At 40.5% G+C, this 19,510-nt stretch overlaps 1 protein-coding gene across 1 annotated transcript in view; it reads right to left on the bottom strand.

The window, feature by feature from the left end:
- Aatf (apoptosis antagonizing transcription factor) overlaps positions 1 to 18,737 on the bottom strand; it is a 97,733-nt gene extending 78,996 nt beyond the window's left edge. Inside the window, exons 1-4 of the mRNA XM_048446713.3 lie at positions 18,512 to 18,737; positions 17,255 to 17,443; positions 14,496 to 14,936; positions 13,931 to 14,068 (exon numbers count right to left, since the gene is read on the bottom strand). Coding sequence (XP_048302670.3) covers positions 13,931 to 14,068; positions 14,496 to 14,936; positions 17,255 to 17,443; positions 18,512 to 18,602 — 859 coding nt within the window. The 5' untranslated portion in view covers positions 18,603 to 18,737. The remainder of the gene's footprint in view (positions 1 to 13,930; positions 14,069 to 14,495; positions 14,937 to 17,254; positions 17,444 to 18,511) is intronic.
- Between the last annotated feature and the right edge of the window lie 773 nt (positions 18,738 to 19,510).

Raw genomic sequence — 19,510 nt, 5'->3', positions numbered from 1 at the left:
TCAGAGGTTAAGAGCACTGACTGCTCTTCCAGAGGTCCTGAGTTCAATTCCCAACAACCACAGGGTGGCTCACAATCATCTGTAATGAGATCTGGTGCCCTCTTCTGGCCTGCAGGGACACATGGAGGCTGAACACTGTGTACATAATAAATAAATAAATCTTTAAAAAAAAAAAAACAAACTTGCATCTTTGTAAAAAAGTCACTTCTGAACTGTCAATTTTTTAAAGTAACCTACAAAGGAAGGACAAAGACAGAATATATATAGCAATTCAATTCTACAAGATAAAAAGACACAATTATTAGAATGTCTAAAATTTTATACAGTGGCCAAATCAAGTGTTTCTGGAAAATAGACCCACTTCTGGGTTCAAAAGGATGTGATCACTTTGGTAAACAGCTGGGTTGTTTAAAAACACATTTAACATGTGATCTAGCCATTCTATTTTCAGTTACTCAGAGAATGAAAATCTGAGACTACACAATTATACATATATGTTTGTGGCAGATCTGTCTAACAGTCCCAAACTAGAAACAAACTTTGGCATGAGCATTCAAATGAATGTTCAATATTAAGGGGACACATATGAATACATATCTGGTGAAAAATAAGGGTTGTTATAGTGCAGACAGATTAGTGGGAGCTTGCTACACAAGGCTGGTAACCTGAGTTCAATGTCACACAAAAAGGAAGAAGTGACTTCCTAGAGTTGACCCCTATAGGTGCTCTGTGGCACATGGAGCCCCACTGCACCCCTATACACATATCATGTACATATATACACATTAATGAATAAATATTTTAAAAGAAAAATATGGATCAATCTCAAAAGATTTTGTGGAATGAAAGCATGACAAAAGAATATAAATTTCCAGGGGCTAGGATGTAGTCCAAAAGACTGCTTAGTTAGCACTTGGGAAGCAGCAGTGGATCTCTGCTTCAAAGTTCAAAGCCAGCCTGGTCCACAGAGCAAGTTCAAGGACAGCCAAGGCTACACAAAGAAACCCTGCCTCAAAAAAAAAAAAAAAAAGTCACACATACACATAAACACCACCAACAACAAAAACAACAACAAAACAATAAAAACCACAAACCAAAGTTGCATTCAAAATGCAAGGCTTTTAATCAGTTTTTTGGTATCTTACTCTTAAAACTTAAGTGAAAAGGGTTACTGAAAAAAAAAACGATACTAACACGTTGTACAGGAGTTAAAGCAAAGGGGAAAATAACTTCAAGAAGAGTAGGAATGCACTTCAGAAAACATGAACCATGCACATCTTCCAAGAAATAAGACAAAAATACAACCAAAGTCATTAAAAAAAAAACTCAAAAGGGTATGAAAATTCAGGAAATGTCTTAGAAAACAAGAGAGGGTTAAAAAAAAGGGGGGGAAATGAAAGAAAAAAACTATAGAGCAGTCTAAAGCCAAATAAAAGGTCTTCCAGAAGGAGCGGAAAACAGAAGGGAGAAAGAAAATGAAATAATTTCAAGATGATTTTCTAGAATTAAAAACTGAGTTTCTAGACATAAAGTCCTCTACCCTGTGTAATAGATGAAAACAGACTTATACTAAGGCAGGTAAAGACAATTCAGAACTCTGCCAAGTCTCCAGTTTCTGGGGAGCAAAGGGGCACAAGAATCAAAATAGTTTCTTCTTTGCCAATATTAACTCGAATCTGGAAGACAAATGAACTCCACAGAATCTTAACACTGTCAATCAACTGTGATTGACTTGACAGACTTAAGATATTTGTAGATAACCAAAATCTAATACAAAAAACAAAAAGAATAACAAAAACAACAAAACTATATCTTGTGTTCCCTTCTTTATCAAGCATGAAGCACTTTGCTTCAGGAAACCACAGAAGCACGGGGCAGTGGTGGCGCATGCCTTTAATCCTATCACTCGGGAAGCAGAGGCAGGCGGATCTCTGTGAGTTCGAGGCCAACCTGGTCTACAAGAGCTAGTTACAAAGCTACAGAGAAACCCTGTCTCGAGAAACAAAACAGGAAACCACAGAAGCAAGAAACTGAGGTGACCCCTGGATAACAGTTATGATGGATACCAGCATGACAGCTGGACCCCAAAGAGGTGCAGGTCACAAGTCAAAGACTCTAGGAAAGACTTCTTTGAAAAGACAAAATAGCAAAATATTTGATGCAATTAAACTTTTTATTTATTATTTTTATATGTATGGGTATTTCTTCTGCATGTATGTCTGTACACAACATTAATGCCTGGTGCCCAAGGAGGCCAGAAGGTGTTGGATCCTCTGGGACTGGAAATATATGTAAATTTAGAAAAAAGAAGAAAAGAAAAAAATAAGGGGCTAGACAGGATGGGTCAGTTAAGGGTACTGGTTGCTCTTTCAGAGGACTGGGGTTCAATTCTCAGGACCCACATGGCTGCTCACAACCTTTTGTAACTCCAGTTTCAGGGACTCTGACTCCTCCTTCTAGCCTCACTGGGCACCAGGCACATGCTTTGTATATACACATACAGGCAGGAAAACATCCAAGCCCATAAAATAATAATAAAAAAAGTATTTAAAAAACATTTTAAATCTTTTGAGATGAGGCATAGTACTGAACAGCCTAGGTTCAAATGATCCTCCTATCTTAGTCCCCTGGGATGCTGGGACACAGGTATAACCACCAGGCACGACTTTCAGGTAAAATACTGAAAAAAATCCAGACAACTAGAAAAAAGTTGAGGACTGAGTTACAACACGGAAAACTACACCAGATGTGGTGACTTCTTATAATCACAGGGCTTGGAAGCTGAAAAACTGTCACAATTTTAAGGTCAGAATGACCTACAGGGTGAGTTCCAGGCCAGCCTGGAGTTCAGAGTAAGACCATGGATGAATGGATACATGCATGGATGGATGGATGCATGCATGCATGAATGTATGGGCAGGCAGGTGAGTGGGCGGACAGACACCCTGTTTATATGAAAGGATGGATGGATGGAACCACTAACTCTAGACAACAACACAGTATGTAGGAAAGAGAAATAATCACAGATGTATACTTTACATATACAATTTTTAAAACATCAGCTGTGAACAGTTCTTACACAGGCATGATAATTTGAACAATGAATATTGATTTAACCGATTATAATAATCAGAAAGCAGCAGCTAAACAGCATGAGCAGAAAGTATATGTGAATGCAGCAAGACCAAGAACTAAATCTTCACTTTGACATTTGAGAGTCCACAGACAATGCTCAAAACTAAAGAAATCAAGCATAAGTATGGTAACTGAAGAAAGAAATCTATATACTTATAAAGTTTACCCAAATTATTAAAAATTGTAATTGATGTTGCAGGGTAGTGATTTATAGCAAAAAAGCAGTACACACAGAAGACAAATGATTTCCACGACAAGTTCTATAGAATGACCGACCACTCTCTCTTACATTCATACATGACTTGGATAAAAATTGAAAGGGAAAAAAATTCTAGGAGCTAAAATGACTATAAAACAAAAACGAGAGCTTTAAATGTCCATAATACACTCTAAGTAAATTAATTATATAGGAAAAGAGCATTCAGAAAATAAATGGCCTTTCAGAGATTCAAAATATAATTAAAAGGCAAAATAAAAAAGAACCAGAGGGGCTGGAGACACGGCTCAGTGGCAGAGCACCTGACTAGTACATACAAGGCCCTGGGCTCCACCCAGAACCACAAAAACCAAATAACTTTCTAATTCAGCAATCTTCCAGAACATAGACAGAAAAAGTCACCAAATGCAGGCAAATGTTAAAGGACACGACTGACACGTGACAGTTTAGTCAGATGGAAGGAAGGCAACTAGCAAAGACACACTAAATGATTTTCCTAAACTGGACTCTGATCTTCATAGTGAAAGGGCTCAGTAAGGCTCAACACTGCTGTTCACACAGAACACCAAGACTATCTCAGGGCAATGAGATAAAGCAGCAACCACCTTCTTATTGAAAACCTTTGGGTGGGAGAAGATAGAAGGGTATACTGGTATACTAAAGTTGGCTGACTAACCATTCCTACGTTTGTCAGAATCTCCAAATATTATTACATTACATGGTAAAAAGGACTCTGCAGATATGTGAAAGGCATGAGATGAAAAAATGATCTTAGATTGACCAGGGATCCTAAGGTGACAAGTAGTCCTTATAAGAAGGAGGCATGGAGACAATAATATAATTGGACTATGTAAGTCAAAAAAGAAGTTGGAGGTATGGACCTGATAATTCTGATAACAAAAGAAAAATGTGATCCCATACACAGAGGCAGCCAATGAAAGCTGAAACATCACCATACCAACACCTTTATTGACCTCCAGAGCTGTAAGACAAGAAGTCTGTTCTGTTAAGTTGCCATACTTTTGATAACTTGTTACAATAGCAAAAGGAAATTGATAAAGGCCAATACTTTCATGCCTAGAATGTAATTTCAACCTAGAAAAATGTCCATAATCAATAAAAAATATATCATTGAGGGCTACAGAGATGGCTCGGGAGTTAAGGGCATTTGCTGCTCTTACAGAGAACCCTGGCTAAATTCCCAGCACCTACATCAGGCAGCTTACAACCCCTATAACCGCAGTAACAGGGATCAGGTGCCCTCTTCTGGTCTCACAGGTACCAGGCACACGTGGTGCACAAACACACATGCAAGCACTCACACATAAAATTAACAAATCTTTGCTATGGGACAATGGTTTGTATCCCGTCAACTGTATTTTAATAAAATGTTGATTGGCCAGTAGCCAGGCAGAAAATAGAGGCAGGGCAATGAGAACAGGAGAATTCTGGGAGAGGAAATGGTCAGTCTGCAGTCGTGACCCAGACAGAGAGGAAGCCAGACACAGAGCAAGCAAGATGTGACTGCCTCGTCAAAAAAGGTACCAAGCCACATGGCAAACACAGTCAAGAATTATGGGTCAATGTAAGTTAAAGAGTTAATAAGAAGCAGAGTCTTTCTGAAAAGCCATTGACAATGACACTGGGACTTGTTTCCTCTGCATATACTGGATTTTGGGGATCCAGTCTGTTTGGATTCTCACCTTCCTGGACCTGGAGGGAGGGGGAGGAGCTTGAACTTCCCACAGGGCAGGAAACCCTGTCTGCCCTTAGGGACGAAGAGGGAGGAGGAGAGGGAGTGGGGGGAGTGGGAGGGTGTTGGGAGGTGGGGCGGAAATGGAAACTTTTATAATTTAATAAAATTACTTAAAAAAAAAAAAGAAGAAGCCTGAACTACTAGGCCAATCAGTTTATAATTAATGTGTACATTTCTGTGTGCATTTCTTTGGGACTGAATGACTGCAGGACCAGGTGGGACAGAAACCTCCTGTCAACAAATCTTTTAAAAAGAGGTTGGAGAAAAAGCCGGTAAAAGACACTGGTTGCTCTTCCAGAAGACCTAAGTTAAATTCTCTGCACCCACAAAGTGGCTTAGATCCAGAGGATCCAATACCCTCTTCTGACCTCTACAGGTACAAAGACATACTCACAGGCAAAACACTCATATACATAAATATTTTTTAAAAATTAAATTAATTTCAAGAAAATGAAGGGGCTGAGGAAATGACCTGGTGGGTAAAATGCTTGTGCAACAAGCATGAGAACAAACCCAGATGTCCAGGACCACAGCACACATCTGTGACCCAGCACTGGGAGGCAGAGACAGGTGAATTCTGGAAGCTCAACATGCAGTCTAGTTGAAAAAACAGAGAAGCAACTGAGGAAGACATCCTGACATTAACCTGGCCACTACAAATTCAAGGATAAACACACATAAAGAAAAATTATTTTCTAATTCTTTCCTGTCTTGGTATTGTTAATGCGATGATAATGACACTAGAATGTAGTCTGCTCATTTTCAACTCTTATGGTTAACATATGCATAAAGCACTGAGGTCCTGGTTACATGAACAGAGGAGAAAGCAAAATTTTAGTGGGACAACTATTTAATATCATCAGAGATTTTTCTACTATCTCCTCATAGTCCACATTCACAATCGGTGACCTTGCTGTCTCTATTAAAAAAAAAAAAAAGTGAATGAACCAAGATAGTTTTTACAGGCTCCTTTCCACTATGTCTATCACTCTGCTCCCATTCCACTTAATCTGTACATACATCTATCTAAGGCCACTTATGCATAACCCCAACTCTGTTTACTACTTGAGCAAAGTGCCGTGCAGATTTCCTCTTCTTCATGCCCAATTCTCATCCACTTGAGTCATTATCAATATGGAAACATTGCTCCCACCTTCAAAACCTCTCTTCTCTTGGCTACATCTTCTCTCTTATGTCTCATTTCTCTGTCCTTTTAAATCGACATCCGTTCAAAGAGTTTTCTATGCTGCCTCAAAATTCTTTTCCCCATTCTCTCTTGGATTCATTCCAATCAAGTGTATAATCCTATCACTCTACTGAATCTGCTTATCAAGGTCACAAATGACCACCATGCTCTTAAATTTAACAGTCAATTCCCAATCCCAATCCTAGTTAACCTGCCAATAATATTCTCGTCCTTCACATCTGAGAGTAAATAAGTAAATAAGTATAAAATGGCTCAGTAGTAGAGTACTTGGCTAGCATGCCCTAAATTTGGAGGTGGGGACAGGGACGGAGGTAATCAGGGAGAGAAGCACAAAGGAGACATGTGTACAAACAAATGAAAAATTAAACAAATAGAGTGAGGGAGCTTGAGGTTAACACAGTGATAGGGTATTTGCCTGACATGATAGGGTATTTGCTCATGTACCATGAGCACAGAATAAGAATGTAAGCAAAGGAATACTGTTTTCCTGAGTCCTTCTGCACTACTTATTATATTCATGCATGACTTTAATAATGCAATTTAAGAATAAGTTTTAAGTCATAAAAACAAGTATAATAAAGTAGAGCAATATCCAAGACAACAGTTAGGTCTTAAGGTCTAACCATAATGCAAAGCAAAGCTCTGACAAAATGACTCAGAAATTTCTGAACACCAATGAGTACATCAGTATGTTGCCTCTCAGAAAGTACAATATAGCCTGTTTTTTACCCCCATAACATTTAGGGATGATGTTGTACCAAAAAAAGCCTTGTTGTTACTTTACACATTAAATCCAGATTATGAGAAGCTTACTGGAATCTGTCTGCCTGTATCTGTCTCTCCTCCACACACATGCCTCCAGGCATATACGGTCAATCGAGCTAGTTAAATATACATATATAGTTAAATATACCTATCACGAGGCTCCAACATACAAGGGTCTATACTTCACTATTAATACTGTGAAGGAGTAACCCCACTGTGAAACACTAGCGACACATCAGGACTGCTTCCTACGCCATGCCTCACTATTTCTATTTTATTTTTATTTAAAAGTGCTAGAGATTGAACTCATAGCTTTGTGTATACTACACAAGCACTCTACCACTGACTTTTCTCCCAAGTCTTGGGATAAAAATGCTACTAAACTAGGTGTGGTGGCAAAGACTCCCAGCAGTCAAGAAGGCTAAAACAGGATTACAAATTCAAGATCACCCTTAACTTCACAATGAGCTCAAGGTCGGCCTGGGCTACTTAGTGAGACCCTGTTTTTTACAAGGCTTTAATCACTCAGAGGCAGAGATAAGTTCTAAGCCAGCCTAGTCTACATAGTTCCTGGCTAGCCAGGGCTGGATAGTAAATGAAAAATTTACTATCTTTCCAAAAGCTTGGTTTTAGCACTTTTTTTTTAAAATATTTATTTATTTATTATGTATACAATATTCTGTCTGTGTATATGCCTGCTGGCCAGAAGAGGGCACCAGATCTCATTACAGATGGTTGTGAGCCACCATGTGGTTGCTGGGAATTGAACTCAGGACCTTTGGAAGAGCAACCAGTGCTCTTAACCTCTGAGCCATTTCTCCAGCCCGGTTTTAGCACTTTTTAAGCTGCCCTTAGTTTTTAATGCTTTGTGATTATACTGAAGCTCATCTTTTCAGGGCAGGTAGAATCAAGGAATAAGAAACTAACCACATTGGAGGCAGGGGTTTACTCACTAACGAGCCAATCCCTAAGGTTTGATCCCAAGAAACAGAAACACACACACATACACTTGAGAAGCAGGGGACAGAGTACCACCACATCATTATATTGTAAAGTTCTTGCTCTGTGACCCACCTTAGTTTCTATATAACATAAATACCTGATGAACCAGGTTGGACAAAGTAAGTAGGCATTTATAGGGACCAATATTCCTACACAGAAACCTTCTCCAAGAACAAACCAAACAGAGCTTACACTGCAAAACCAAGTCAACAGGTACTATATAAATATCAAATGAAAAGTTATTCAAAAACGATTGCTTTCATTTCCCACCCACAGTTGAAGAAATATAAAAGATCAATAATGCCCTGTGGTGGCAAGAGTGCAGGAAAAGGAATGTTACAGACAAGAATTTAAATTGTTATAATTTCTCTAAGGAACAGCATGGCAATATAACCCAAAAAGCTAAAAAAAGAAAACAAAGTACAATTCCTTTGTCTCAGCAATTACATTTCCAGAGAGACCTTGAACAAACCAAAAGGCATCTCTAGCTACTTGTGACTTTTTTGTTGTTCTGTGGTGCGAAAGATTGAACACAGGCTTTGAGCATGTTAAGCACGTAATTTACCAACCCAAAGATCCATTCACCTGTCTGCCTGCCAAGTCCTAAGATTTAAGGTAAGTACCATCATGCCTGATGAAAATACAAGCATTAATTACGTAATTTTACATTCTTTTTTCATATTATGCTTATTTGAAACACATGTAGTTACCAACCCTAAATTGGAAGAAGGCATCAGATCCTCTGAAACTAGAGCTACAGATGGTTTGTGAGACCCCATGTAGGTGCTAGGAACTGAATCCAGGTCCTCTGCAAGAGCAGCAAGTGCCATCTCTTCAGCCTCTAACATAAAAAAAAAAACACAACAGGTTTTTTGAGAGCAAAACTACATGGACAGTGGCCCCAGCATGGAGGAACCACCATCCATAGCTATGTACCACTGCAGCCCAAGGAGCAGTTCAGAAGCAGGCCATCAACTTCACAATGGTAGACTATGTTAGTAGTAGGGACAGCTCACCTACTGACTAGTGACAGAGCTCCACGGTCTTTGACAACTCTTCTGCCAATATTTTGGCAAATGCAAATCTCATAAATCCGGATTTATGATACAGTTAGACAGGAAGATTGTAACAGATATAGCTCCAGCTCCTATTTACAAACAATTACAGTCCCAATTTTCTTGTCCCTTGTGAATCTTGCATCATTTGAAAATGTCTAGGTAGGCTGGGCATGGTGGCACATGCCTTTAATCCCAGAACTCAGGAGGCAGAGGCAGGTGAACCTCTGAGTTTGAGGCTAGACTGATCTACAGAGTAAGGTCCAAGACAGCCAAGGCTAGAGAGAAAACCAGTCTCAGAAAAGAAGGGAAAATGAGAAGAAAAGAAAAAAAGAAAAAAAGAAAGAGAAAATGTCCATGCAAAGTATCTGGAAGTGCCAGAACCACTTTCCCAACAGTTCTATCACTAGAATTGAAGCTTGGACCTAGAGCGAGAAAGACACAAGAAACTCAGGAAGAACCTGACTCCTGTCACCTAATCTAATCAGATATGGAGAAGATGACAAGTGCTGTAAAATATTTGGAGCATTCTACTCTCACACAGCAAAGCCTCAAAAGTGTTTGATCAAGCCTGGAATTCAGAGATATGTATGTCTCTGCCTCCTGAGCAGTGGGATTAAAGTTGTGAGCCACAAGCCATCTTTCCTTAAGCGTTTTTTGTTGTTTTTTTTTTTTGTTTTTTGAGACACAGTTTCTCTGTGTAACAGCCCTAGTTATCCTGGAACTAGCTATGTAGAGTAGGCTGGCCTCAAACTCACAGAGATCTGCCTGCCTTTGTCTCCTAAGTGCTGGCATTAAAGGTGTATGCTACCAACACCCAGCAAATTTTGTTTATTTTGAAGTAGACAGTGAATTCATATAGTTCAAAAGATGCTAAGAAGCTGGGCAGTGGTGAAGCACACCTTTAATCACAGCACTCGGGAGGTAGAAGCAGATGGATCTCTGAGTTCTAGGCCAACCTGGTCTATGGACAGCCTGGTTTTCCAGGCTACACAGAGAAACCCTGGTTCAAAAAACAAAAATAAAATAAAATAAATCTCCAAAAGTAAAATAAAAATATTGCTTAATACAATTTCATGACTACCCAAGGTTTATTAAAATTTGAAATTTTCATTTATTTTAGTTAAAAATTTTTTAACACTTATTTATTGGTGGAGTGATACATGTATACCACAGCATGCATGAAGAAGCCAGAAGACAACTTGAGGGAATCAGTTCTCTCCCATGGCCTACAGGGACTGAACTCAGGTTGGTAGGCCAGATGGCAAGTACCTCCACCTGCAGAGCCATCTGCTCAGCCCCAAGAAGATGCCATTCTCCAAGTGTTATAGTCAAATTATTATTAGATATGTTAGTCTATGAGGCTACAGCCATGGTTCATCCATTAAGAACACTTGTTGCTCTTTCAGAGAACCAGGGTTCAGTTCCCAGCACCTCCATGGTGGCTCACAACCATCTGTAACTCCAGTTCCAAGGGATCCGACACCCTCTTCTGACCTCTGTGGGCATTACACACACAGGGTACACCTATGTACTCAGACATAAAATAAGTATATGTAAGAAAAATAAAACTTCAGCCAGGAGGTGGTGGCTCATGGCCTTTAATTCCAGCACTTTGGAGGCAGAGACAAATGGATCTCTGTATATGCGAGGCCTGCCTGGTCTACAGAGCTAGTTCCAGGACAGCCAGGGCTACACAGAGAAACTCTGTCTCGAAAAACAAAAATAAATAAATAAAATTTCAAAAGGATATTTAAATTAAAAACAATAACAACAACAAAACAGTCTAGTCAGCAGGACATTTTGGTGCTTGCCTTTAATCCTAGCACTCAGGAGGCAGAGGCAGGCATATCTTTCTGAGTTTAAAGCCAAACCAATCTGCATAGCCAGTTGCAAGACAACTAGGGCTACTAGTAAGACCCCATATCAAAAAGCAAAATGAAACAAAGAAAAATCTATTCAAGTCAAAATTATTGAGGGTCTTGGAAAAAGGGCCACAGAACAATGAGGGAGGTGAATAAGAAAATATACTTTACTAATAGTAGAATTTGCTTTTAAATTCTCAAGCAAGTCAAATATTCTAACAGTTCCTTTACATTTACATTATATTATATGTATTCCTGGTGTTTTGCTTATGGGAAATATCAAAATGTCAACCATTGTTTCTATTAAAGGTCTTTAATGATACTGCATTTTAGACCTGTAATGAAACATGGTGCTTGCTGCAGTTTGTAATGCATCTCATTAAACACATTAATAACATGCATTTAACTAAAAGGTCAGCTTACTTTGGTTAAAGTTTAGCTTTCCTATAATCACTTCATTTAAAGCTGTACAGCAAACTCTGGGAAGACAACAGAGTACCTGTTATAAAAATGCTCTCAATTCTCCCATCTGTCCAAGTCAGCCATTCTTGTTAAAAATTAAATGCCCAGCTATGGTAAAGCTCAGTGGCAGAACACTTGCTAGCATGCACAAGGTCCTGGGTTCATTTCCTAGCACTGTTAACAAACTTGTCAATATTTTTAAGTGGAATAATGGCTACAATATTGGTTTTTTGAGACAGTATATCACTATATAGGCCTAACTGTCCTGGAACTTGCTGTGTAGACCAGGCTGACCTGGAACTTGGAGATCCACTGAGATTAAAGGTGGGGGCCTCATGCAACTACTAATAAGATTTTAGGGCTGGAGAAACAATTCAGTGGTTAAGTGCACATGATACTTTAGCAGATGGAATATGTTTGATTCCCAGCACCCACATGGTGGCTCACAACCTAATTCAACTCCAGTTCCAATAGATCTAATGCCTTCCTCCTGCCTCAAAGGCAACAAGTATGCATGTGGTACATATAAATACATGCAGGCAAAACTCTCACACAGAAAATGAATAAATCTTTTTTTTGAAAAAATTTAAATCCTTATCTTTTATGCATGCACACTAAAAGATTTATTGAAAAATAAAAGGACATACATTATTTACTTCACAGTAGTCCAGAAGAAATAAGTTGTCAATATAAAGATAGATGTAGTAAGACTGGCATGAATTCCAGGCAGGCGGTGGTGGTGCACACGTTTAATCCCAGCTAGTGATATAAAATGGGGGCTCACTGTGTTCACCTTCCTACTTTAATATAGGCTATGTACATAATGTAGTTTGTAAATTCATCTGGCATGTTCTTAAATAATCTGCCTTCTTCCTTGCACATCATTATCACCAACATAAAAGGCCTAATTCCTGATGTTGTAAGACTTGTTAAATGAAAGTCAGAGGGAGAAAGCTAACATCTTTGGAGAAGTAGCTTTCTGTTAAAAAAAAAAAAAATCCCTTAATTTTGTTAAGGTTATTCTATGCTTAATCTTAATCTACACAGACATTAGAAGTCATTTCATGGTTCAAGAGATATAATTGCCAACATGCAACAGTAAAACACCTGGAGACTAAGTGCAGGTACTAGAAAAGTCAAGGAAATATTACATTTCTGAAAGGTAGATTTAAAGTACAGAACATACAAAGACTTGGTTCTCAGGGGTCTACAGTGCTAGAATATAGTTACAAGTCTATTATTTAGGGCTGGAGAGATGGCTCAGAAGTTAAGAGCACAGACTATTCTTCCAGAGTCCTGAGTTGGATTCCCAGCAACCATCTATAATGAGATCTGGTGCCCTCTTCTTGCCTGCAGTCATATGTAGGTTGAACATTGTATACATAGCAAATAAATAAATCCTTAAAAAAAGCTACCAGAAAGAAAGTAAACCATGGTACAAGAAGACATACTGAACATTCACAACCCACAACCTAAGGACAGAATCCTGTATTCACTGTTTACATTGGTAGAGAGAAAGAGCTGGAGAGATGTCTCAAAGGTAAAGTGTGCTTATCACTCCTGCAGGACTGGAGTTCAGTTCCCAGCATCACAACTGCTTCTAACTATAGCCAGGAGATCTGATGCCCTCCTCTTCTGGTCTCTAGAGGTACCTGCACTCATGTGCACAAATGCACATATATATATAATTTTAAAAATTAAAAATCATATATATAAAGAGCTTGTGAAGAGATCAGCAAGGTAGGCAGTGTATTTGGTGTTACCAAAGCCCAAGGCCCAAGAAAAATACTACAAAATTGGACCAGTGAGATGGCTTAGCAGGTAAAAGTACTTGTATTGCAAGTCTGATAACCTGAAGTCACATAAGTACAGAAGGAGGTAAGTTACTGAACAAAGTTCTCTGACCTCCACATATGGGCTGTGCAATGTGTGCACTTGTGATTGCTTGCTCAATCTTTCATGTTCTCATTCTCTCTCTCTCTCTCTCTCTCTCTCTCTCTCTCTCTCTCTCTTTCTCTTATACATACAAATAATAAATATTTTATTTATTTATTTAAAATAAATATTTTATTTATTTATTTAACACTCACATACAAATAATAAATATTTTAAAAAAACCTTCATTGAATGCCTCTGAAAGGCAATAAGGAAATCACTAGAAACCTACCTTTCCATAGCAGTCTAAAAGGACAAGGTTTATAAGTATTATACTAGACTATAACACTAGACACTAGTTAGTTTAAACTACATAGGGATTCTGAATACTTGTAAGAAGATTATAAAAATACTGCAGACAGTGGGGATGGTAGCTAATCAACTGCTGAGATGGTCTGTTAACCTAGGCCGAGTCTTAAGAGTACTCAGTATAGCACACAAGCTTGTACTCCAATAACTTGGGAAATGCAGGCAGGACATTTTTTTTACATCCAACTCAGTATACCCCCAAAACGATATGAGTAGTCTTACTATTTTTTAGAGCAATGGCAAATTCTGGGCCACCTTTGTCCTTGAAGACCGGAAAGACATTTGGTTGAGGCAACTGATTGGTAGTCAACAGAGCTTTCTGTAGTTTGATCCTTCCTTCCAAGAGCTGGTCCCACAACGCTGAAGAAAAAAGTGAAAGAGAAGCCATCTCTTAGTCAGGAATTCTTTCTGGGGACTAAGAAGGAAGAGGAAGAAGCACCAATCTCTAAGCAGAAGGCATTATGATATTCATGCCATAGAAGCATTCTCCATTCTAGAAAATAAACTCTCCCTCGCTTGATGGAAATACTTGCTGTGAGAGAGGAAACCCTAATACATGACAAAAAGAGAGAACATGCTCCTCTTCAATCTTCCCCAAGGTTAGAGCAGAGCCTGCTAAGCAGCAAAACAAGAACTAGGGTGCAGGCTTCTGGGTAAAGTGAGGTATGTACAGACTAATTAGAAGGGGTACTGGAGAAACAGAACAACCAAAATCAAAAAGCAGATTAACGTAGAAACTCTTAAAAAAAAAAAAAACTAGCAAAAGCACACACACACACATACACACCTATCTGATTCTTCACAGCTCTTCCTTTCTCAACTTCCTCAGAAACTTTGACACTGGAGAAGGTCATCACCACACCGTCATCTTCACTGTTCCTGTCTCCTTCCCTGTCTTCTTCACTCTCACCTTCTAAGTTTTCCTCAACATCTCCTTCTTCCATGCCACTCTCTTCCTCTTCCTCCACCTCACTGCTCCCAAGGTCATCCATTCCTTCTGTAAATTTCTCAAAATCACTAATGCCCTGGAAACTGAAGCCTGGCATTTCTGCAGAACGCCCTCTGCCCTTCTTCTGAGCCAGACTGATCTTCAAATCATTGTCAGCATCCTCTTCCTCAGTAGCACTTAGCTCCTCCTCCTCCTCTTCCTCTTCCTCCTCAGATTCTTCCAGGCCCAGGCCCTCTGAATCCCCATCTCCAGATTCTTCTTCATCAGATATTTCTTTGTCTAAATCATAAGGAAAAAAAGGGGGGACGGGGTTTACATATAGAAAAATACCAGGGCCACATCTTTCATTTCAATTAATGAACTGTAGCATCTACTATGAAAGCAAACACGTTATTGTGCTCTATTCAACCAAACAAACATTTACTATATATGTACTATTTCGAAAATGCTAAGGGGAAACAAAGACAAAGAGAACATGAGTTCAATCTAAAAAAATACAGTGAAGACACAGACACAAAAGGTATGATTACAGGAAAAAATAAAAAGTGCTTTGAAAAAACTTCATGCCAGCCATGGTGGCTCATGACTATAATCTCAGTACCCAGTACTGTATGGTCTACATACCAAGTTTGAGACTAACCAGAATGACATGATAAGTCTCTGTCCTAATTTTTTTTTAAGATTTTATTTATTTATTATGTATACAGTGTTCTACCTGCATGTATGCCAGGACACCAGATCTCATTATAGATGGTTGTGAACCACCATGTGGTTGCTGGGAATTGAACTCAGGACCTCTGTTAGAGCAACCAGTGCTCTTAATCTCTGAGCCATCTCTCCAGCCCCTCTGTCCTAATTTTTTTGTTTGCTTGTTTTTGATTTTTGAGACAGGGTCTTACTGTGGCTGGAACTTGCTAGGAAGACCAGACTGGTCTTGAACTCAGACTCACGTGCCTCTGCCTCCCAAGTGCTGAAATAAAAAGCATGTGACCCCAGACCATTCAAGACACTGCCTCAAGGGAAAATAAATAAAACACACAAATTTAAAAAGCCTCAGATAAGCTGTCAAAATTAAAAATACAGAAGTTAAGTGAAAAACCAGTAGAACCCTTAAATTTAATCATTTCTCAAATTAAGAAATTTCCATACAACACAGCATAGACCTGCTTTCATGTGAATTCTGGCTCTTCTACTTAGCAGCTCTATCACTTTTACTTAACCAATTAGTCCTTTACTTTTCTATTTGTAAAATGAGAATAAATAATATCAACTTCTCGGGCTACTGGAAAGAGTCAAATGATAATGATGTACTATTTTTATTTTTTTAAAGATTTACTTACATCTGAGAGTTTTACCTCCATGTACCTATGTGCACCTCTAGTGCCTACAGAGGAACTGGAGTCATGGATGGTTGTGAGTCTCCATGTGGGTGCTGGGAATCTAACCTGGGTCCCGAAAGAACAAGTGCTCTTAATCACTGGACTATTATCTCCAGACCTTATGGTAATATTTTGGTGGCTCTTTGTCCCAGGCTCTCAGAACTTAAAGAGCTAACTACAGTGGCTGACACGTGGTGAAAACTCAGTCTCAACATGACCTTCCTAAAAGAAAATATATGGCATCCTCTCAATATCCATATTTGGAGACTTCTTCCATTTTGAGAAACTTACTACTGCTTAAAACTATAAGCTCACATCCTAATTCTTTCTCAGGAAAGACAGAAGAATTATTACTTTTTACAATGACAAAAGGTCAGTTTCATAACTAATACACAGAGAATCAATATAAGACCTGAAAAACAAAAAGGGTCGGGGCTGGAGAGATGGCTCAGTGGTTAAGAGCACTGGCTGCTCTTCCAGAGGTCCTGAGTTCAATTCCCAGCAACCACATGGTGGCTCACAACCATCTGTAATGATGTCTGGTGCCCTATTCTGGCCTGCAGGCATACAAGCAGACAGAATACTGTATACATAATAAATAAATAAATAGATATTTTTTTTAAAAAAAGGGTCAAAATATAAAGGCAACACATACATCTGACTTTTTCTTTTTGGTTTTTCAAGACAGGGTTTCTCTGTAGCTTTGGAGCCTGTCCTGGAACTAGCTCTTGTAGACCAGGCTGGCCTCAAACTCACAAAGATCAGCCTGTCTCTGCCTCCTGAGTGCTGGAATTAAAGGTGTGCAACACCACCACCTGCCTTTTAACACATAGCCCTGCCAATACCTAGGATGCCTTGCCCGTTTTTTCACTCATTTTAGGGTGAGCCATTAATCTGAACTTGGTAACTCTTTTGGGTTTTAGGTTTCATTTTTGTTTGTTCTTCTGAGACAGGGTCTCAGGTGTGGCATATGCTAGTACAGAACTATGTAGTCAGCCTTGAACTCCGATCCTCCTGCCTCAGTCTTCCCTAGTTCTGAAATAACAGGAGCATGCCTCACTGGGCTTTAGGATTCTCTTAAAGTGAAATAGTGACTTCGAAGGCCCTTTCTAGTACCAAATCAATGGTCTCTCCTAAAATGAGTAGAGACACACTGACTTACAGAAGGCATCCATAAACGCAACAGCAAGAGAAGAGTTTCGGGTTATGTCTACTCACCAGAGGACCCTGGCAGAGTCTGCTCCCAATGGTCTTCTTTCCAAGCTTTCCTAGAAGTGGTCTTGCCAGAATACCTTTTGTCTGTGTCCAAGAGGGAGGATGGTGCCAGTTTTCTAATGCTACTCACTGCCAGATCACCTTCCTCCTCTTCCCCTTCATCAAACCTGTCAATCACTCTGGCTCTAGTGGCTGTGGGGAGGGAGGAAAATAGAATCTGAGGTTAAAAAAAATCTTTAATAGGAACTCAACTAAACAATTTCAATTCCACATGCCACCTTTCTGTGCTAGGTGAGTACTCTTACCAACTGGGCTATATCCCCAGCTCTCAATTCATTAAATGTCCTCTATACGATTTCCACTAACTTACAGGAACAGGGAATTTATTTCTGGTCGCTAGAGAAACGACTATCATATTGATGTCTGTTTCTGAATAGAAAGCTATCTCCCTGTATCTACTAGTAAATTGTTCCTACGCCTTGACTCTATAAATCTAGTCTGATTCCTCCTTTTCCATAGTGTTTTTATTTGTTTTTCTTTTTTGGAGGTTCTGAAAATAAAATTCAGGGCCCCAAGTATGTCAGCCACATGCCCACGGAACTTAATTCTTCCTCAGCATGTGAGAGTCACTCCAATATCAATCAGTCAACAAGTTTATAGTCACTCTGTCCCACCCCTCCAGTTGTCCTCACTGACCCTGGCTTAAACAAACCTGTCTCCTCACCTGCTATTCCTACACCACGAGTCCTAACCTCTTCTACTATACCTTCCTCACAACTCTCTGACTCAAGCCTAAAGCACAACTACTCTCAGCTAGTCTCAGAAGAGGCTTAAGGAGACTCAGTCTGTCATCAGAACGTGGGCAAATGTCTTAAGACCTTAAACAGCACCAGAGAATCCTACTTTTTTCCTTTTCGAAGTAAGTTTTTAGAGGCGGTCAACTTTAAACACACAAACCCCTGAAACTCATCATACTTCCTTCTCCTTTCTAAGGTAATACCAGAAAAGGGCTTCCTAAATAACTGCCAGTCGGCAGCCAGTAGCTCCCTGCAGCTACCCCCAGCCAGAGTTCGTGTGCCCGCCCCGCCTTCCCCCCACCCCCGAAGTCTGGACTGCAGGTGTCACCCTCCACCCCTCCAGGGGTCAACCCTCCCGAGACACAATTTGCCTCAGCGCAACGGGAAAGAGAGCAGGCCCGAGGGCTAGCGGCCCGCACCAGCCCACAGCTCCGCACGTGGCCGGCCCCCAGTCAGGCCTCACCCTCCTCCGGGTCGGCCTCAGGATCCGCCTCACGCGGTTTCGGATTCAACAACTGTTCCAGCTGCAGGGCCAAGGGCTGTGACCCCGCCATGGTCACCAGGTCACAGTCGGCGCTGCGCTCGTGAACGTGCAGCCCCGTGCCCCAGCCCGACGTTCCGGCCTGGGTGCTCCCGCCCGACACCACTCCACACCACAAGCAGAAACCTTCGGGGCCGGAGCTCAGCTCCCGGATAGGCAACTTCCGGGAGGCGCGCGCCGGAGGGGCGGGGCTTCGCGTCACCACAGGCGTTGCTAGGCAGGAGACGCAGGCCTGAGAAACCTGGAAGAGAGCGCAGCCGGCCGAACGCGCGTGCGCCGGAGACCAGGGCCGCTCGGCGCGAGGCGCGGGAGCGCGCAGGGGCACGTGACCGCCTCTAGCGAGGCACGTTGATGGCGTTTTTGAGCTTCCAGGGTCCCCTAAGCACAAAATAATGCCTCAAGCTTTGTGCGAGGTTGGTTTAGGAATGAAGCGCGTTAAGTACTCGTGGCTCATGATGGCTGGCTGATTTGTGAAAGGAGTAAAGGATAAGCCTCTGGAACCTCAGGTACTCGAGCAAGCACAGACAGGGATTCCAAACAGGGTTTTTCACAGTGTGGAGGAACCCGGGCACACATCTTCCAACTCTCAGCAGCCAGGATCTGAGAGGCCTGCGTGTGTAAATGTGCGGCCAAGTGCGATCTTTATCTTTATTTAGGAATAATTAGGAATCGCGGTGGTTGTACCACAAATCAAGATCGTTTCAGTAGCATCTTGTACCCCGTTTCCTGGGCAGGCAAAAGGGGGCAAGCGGTTAGAATTACTCTCCTACACGTTCCTTATAATATTAATAGCTTTACTGTACTAAGATGGAGTGACTCCGCCCCCGGAAACTGCTGAACAAATGCAGATGAGAAACCCTTCACTTGGTTCTAACATTAGATGGTTAGACTCAAAACATAAAGACCTTAATGAGATAAATT

This window comes from Myodes glareolus, chromosome 9, assembly GCF_982192425.1.
Source record: "Myodes glareolus chromosome 9, mMyoGla1.1, whole genome shotgun sequence".
Taxonomy (NCBI): domain Eukaryota; kingdom Metazoa; phylum Chordata; class Mammalia; order Rodentia; family Cricetidae; genus Myodes; species Myodes glareolus.
Note: the sequence above shows the minus strand (reverse complement) of the source record. Positions and strands in the feature narration are given on the sequence as shown.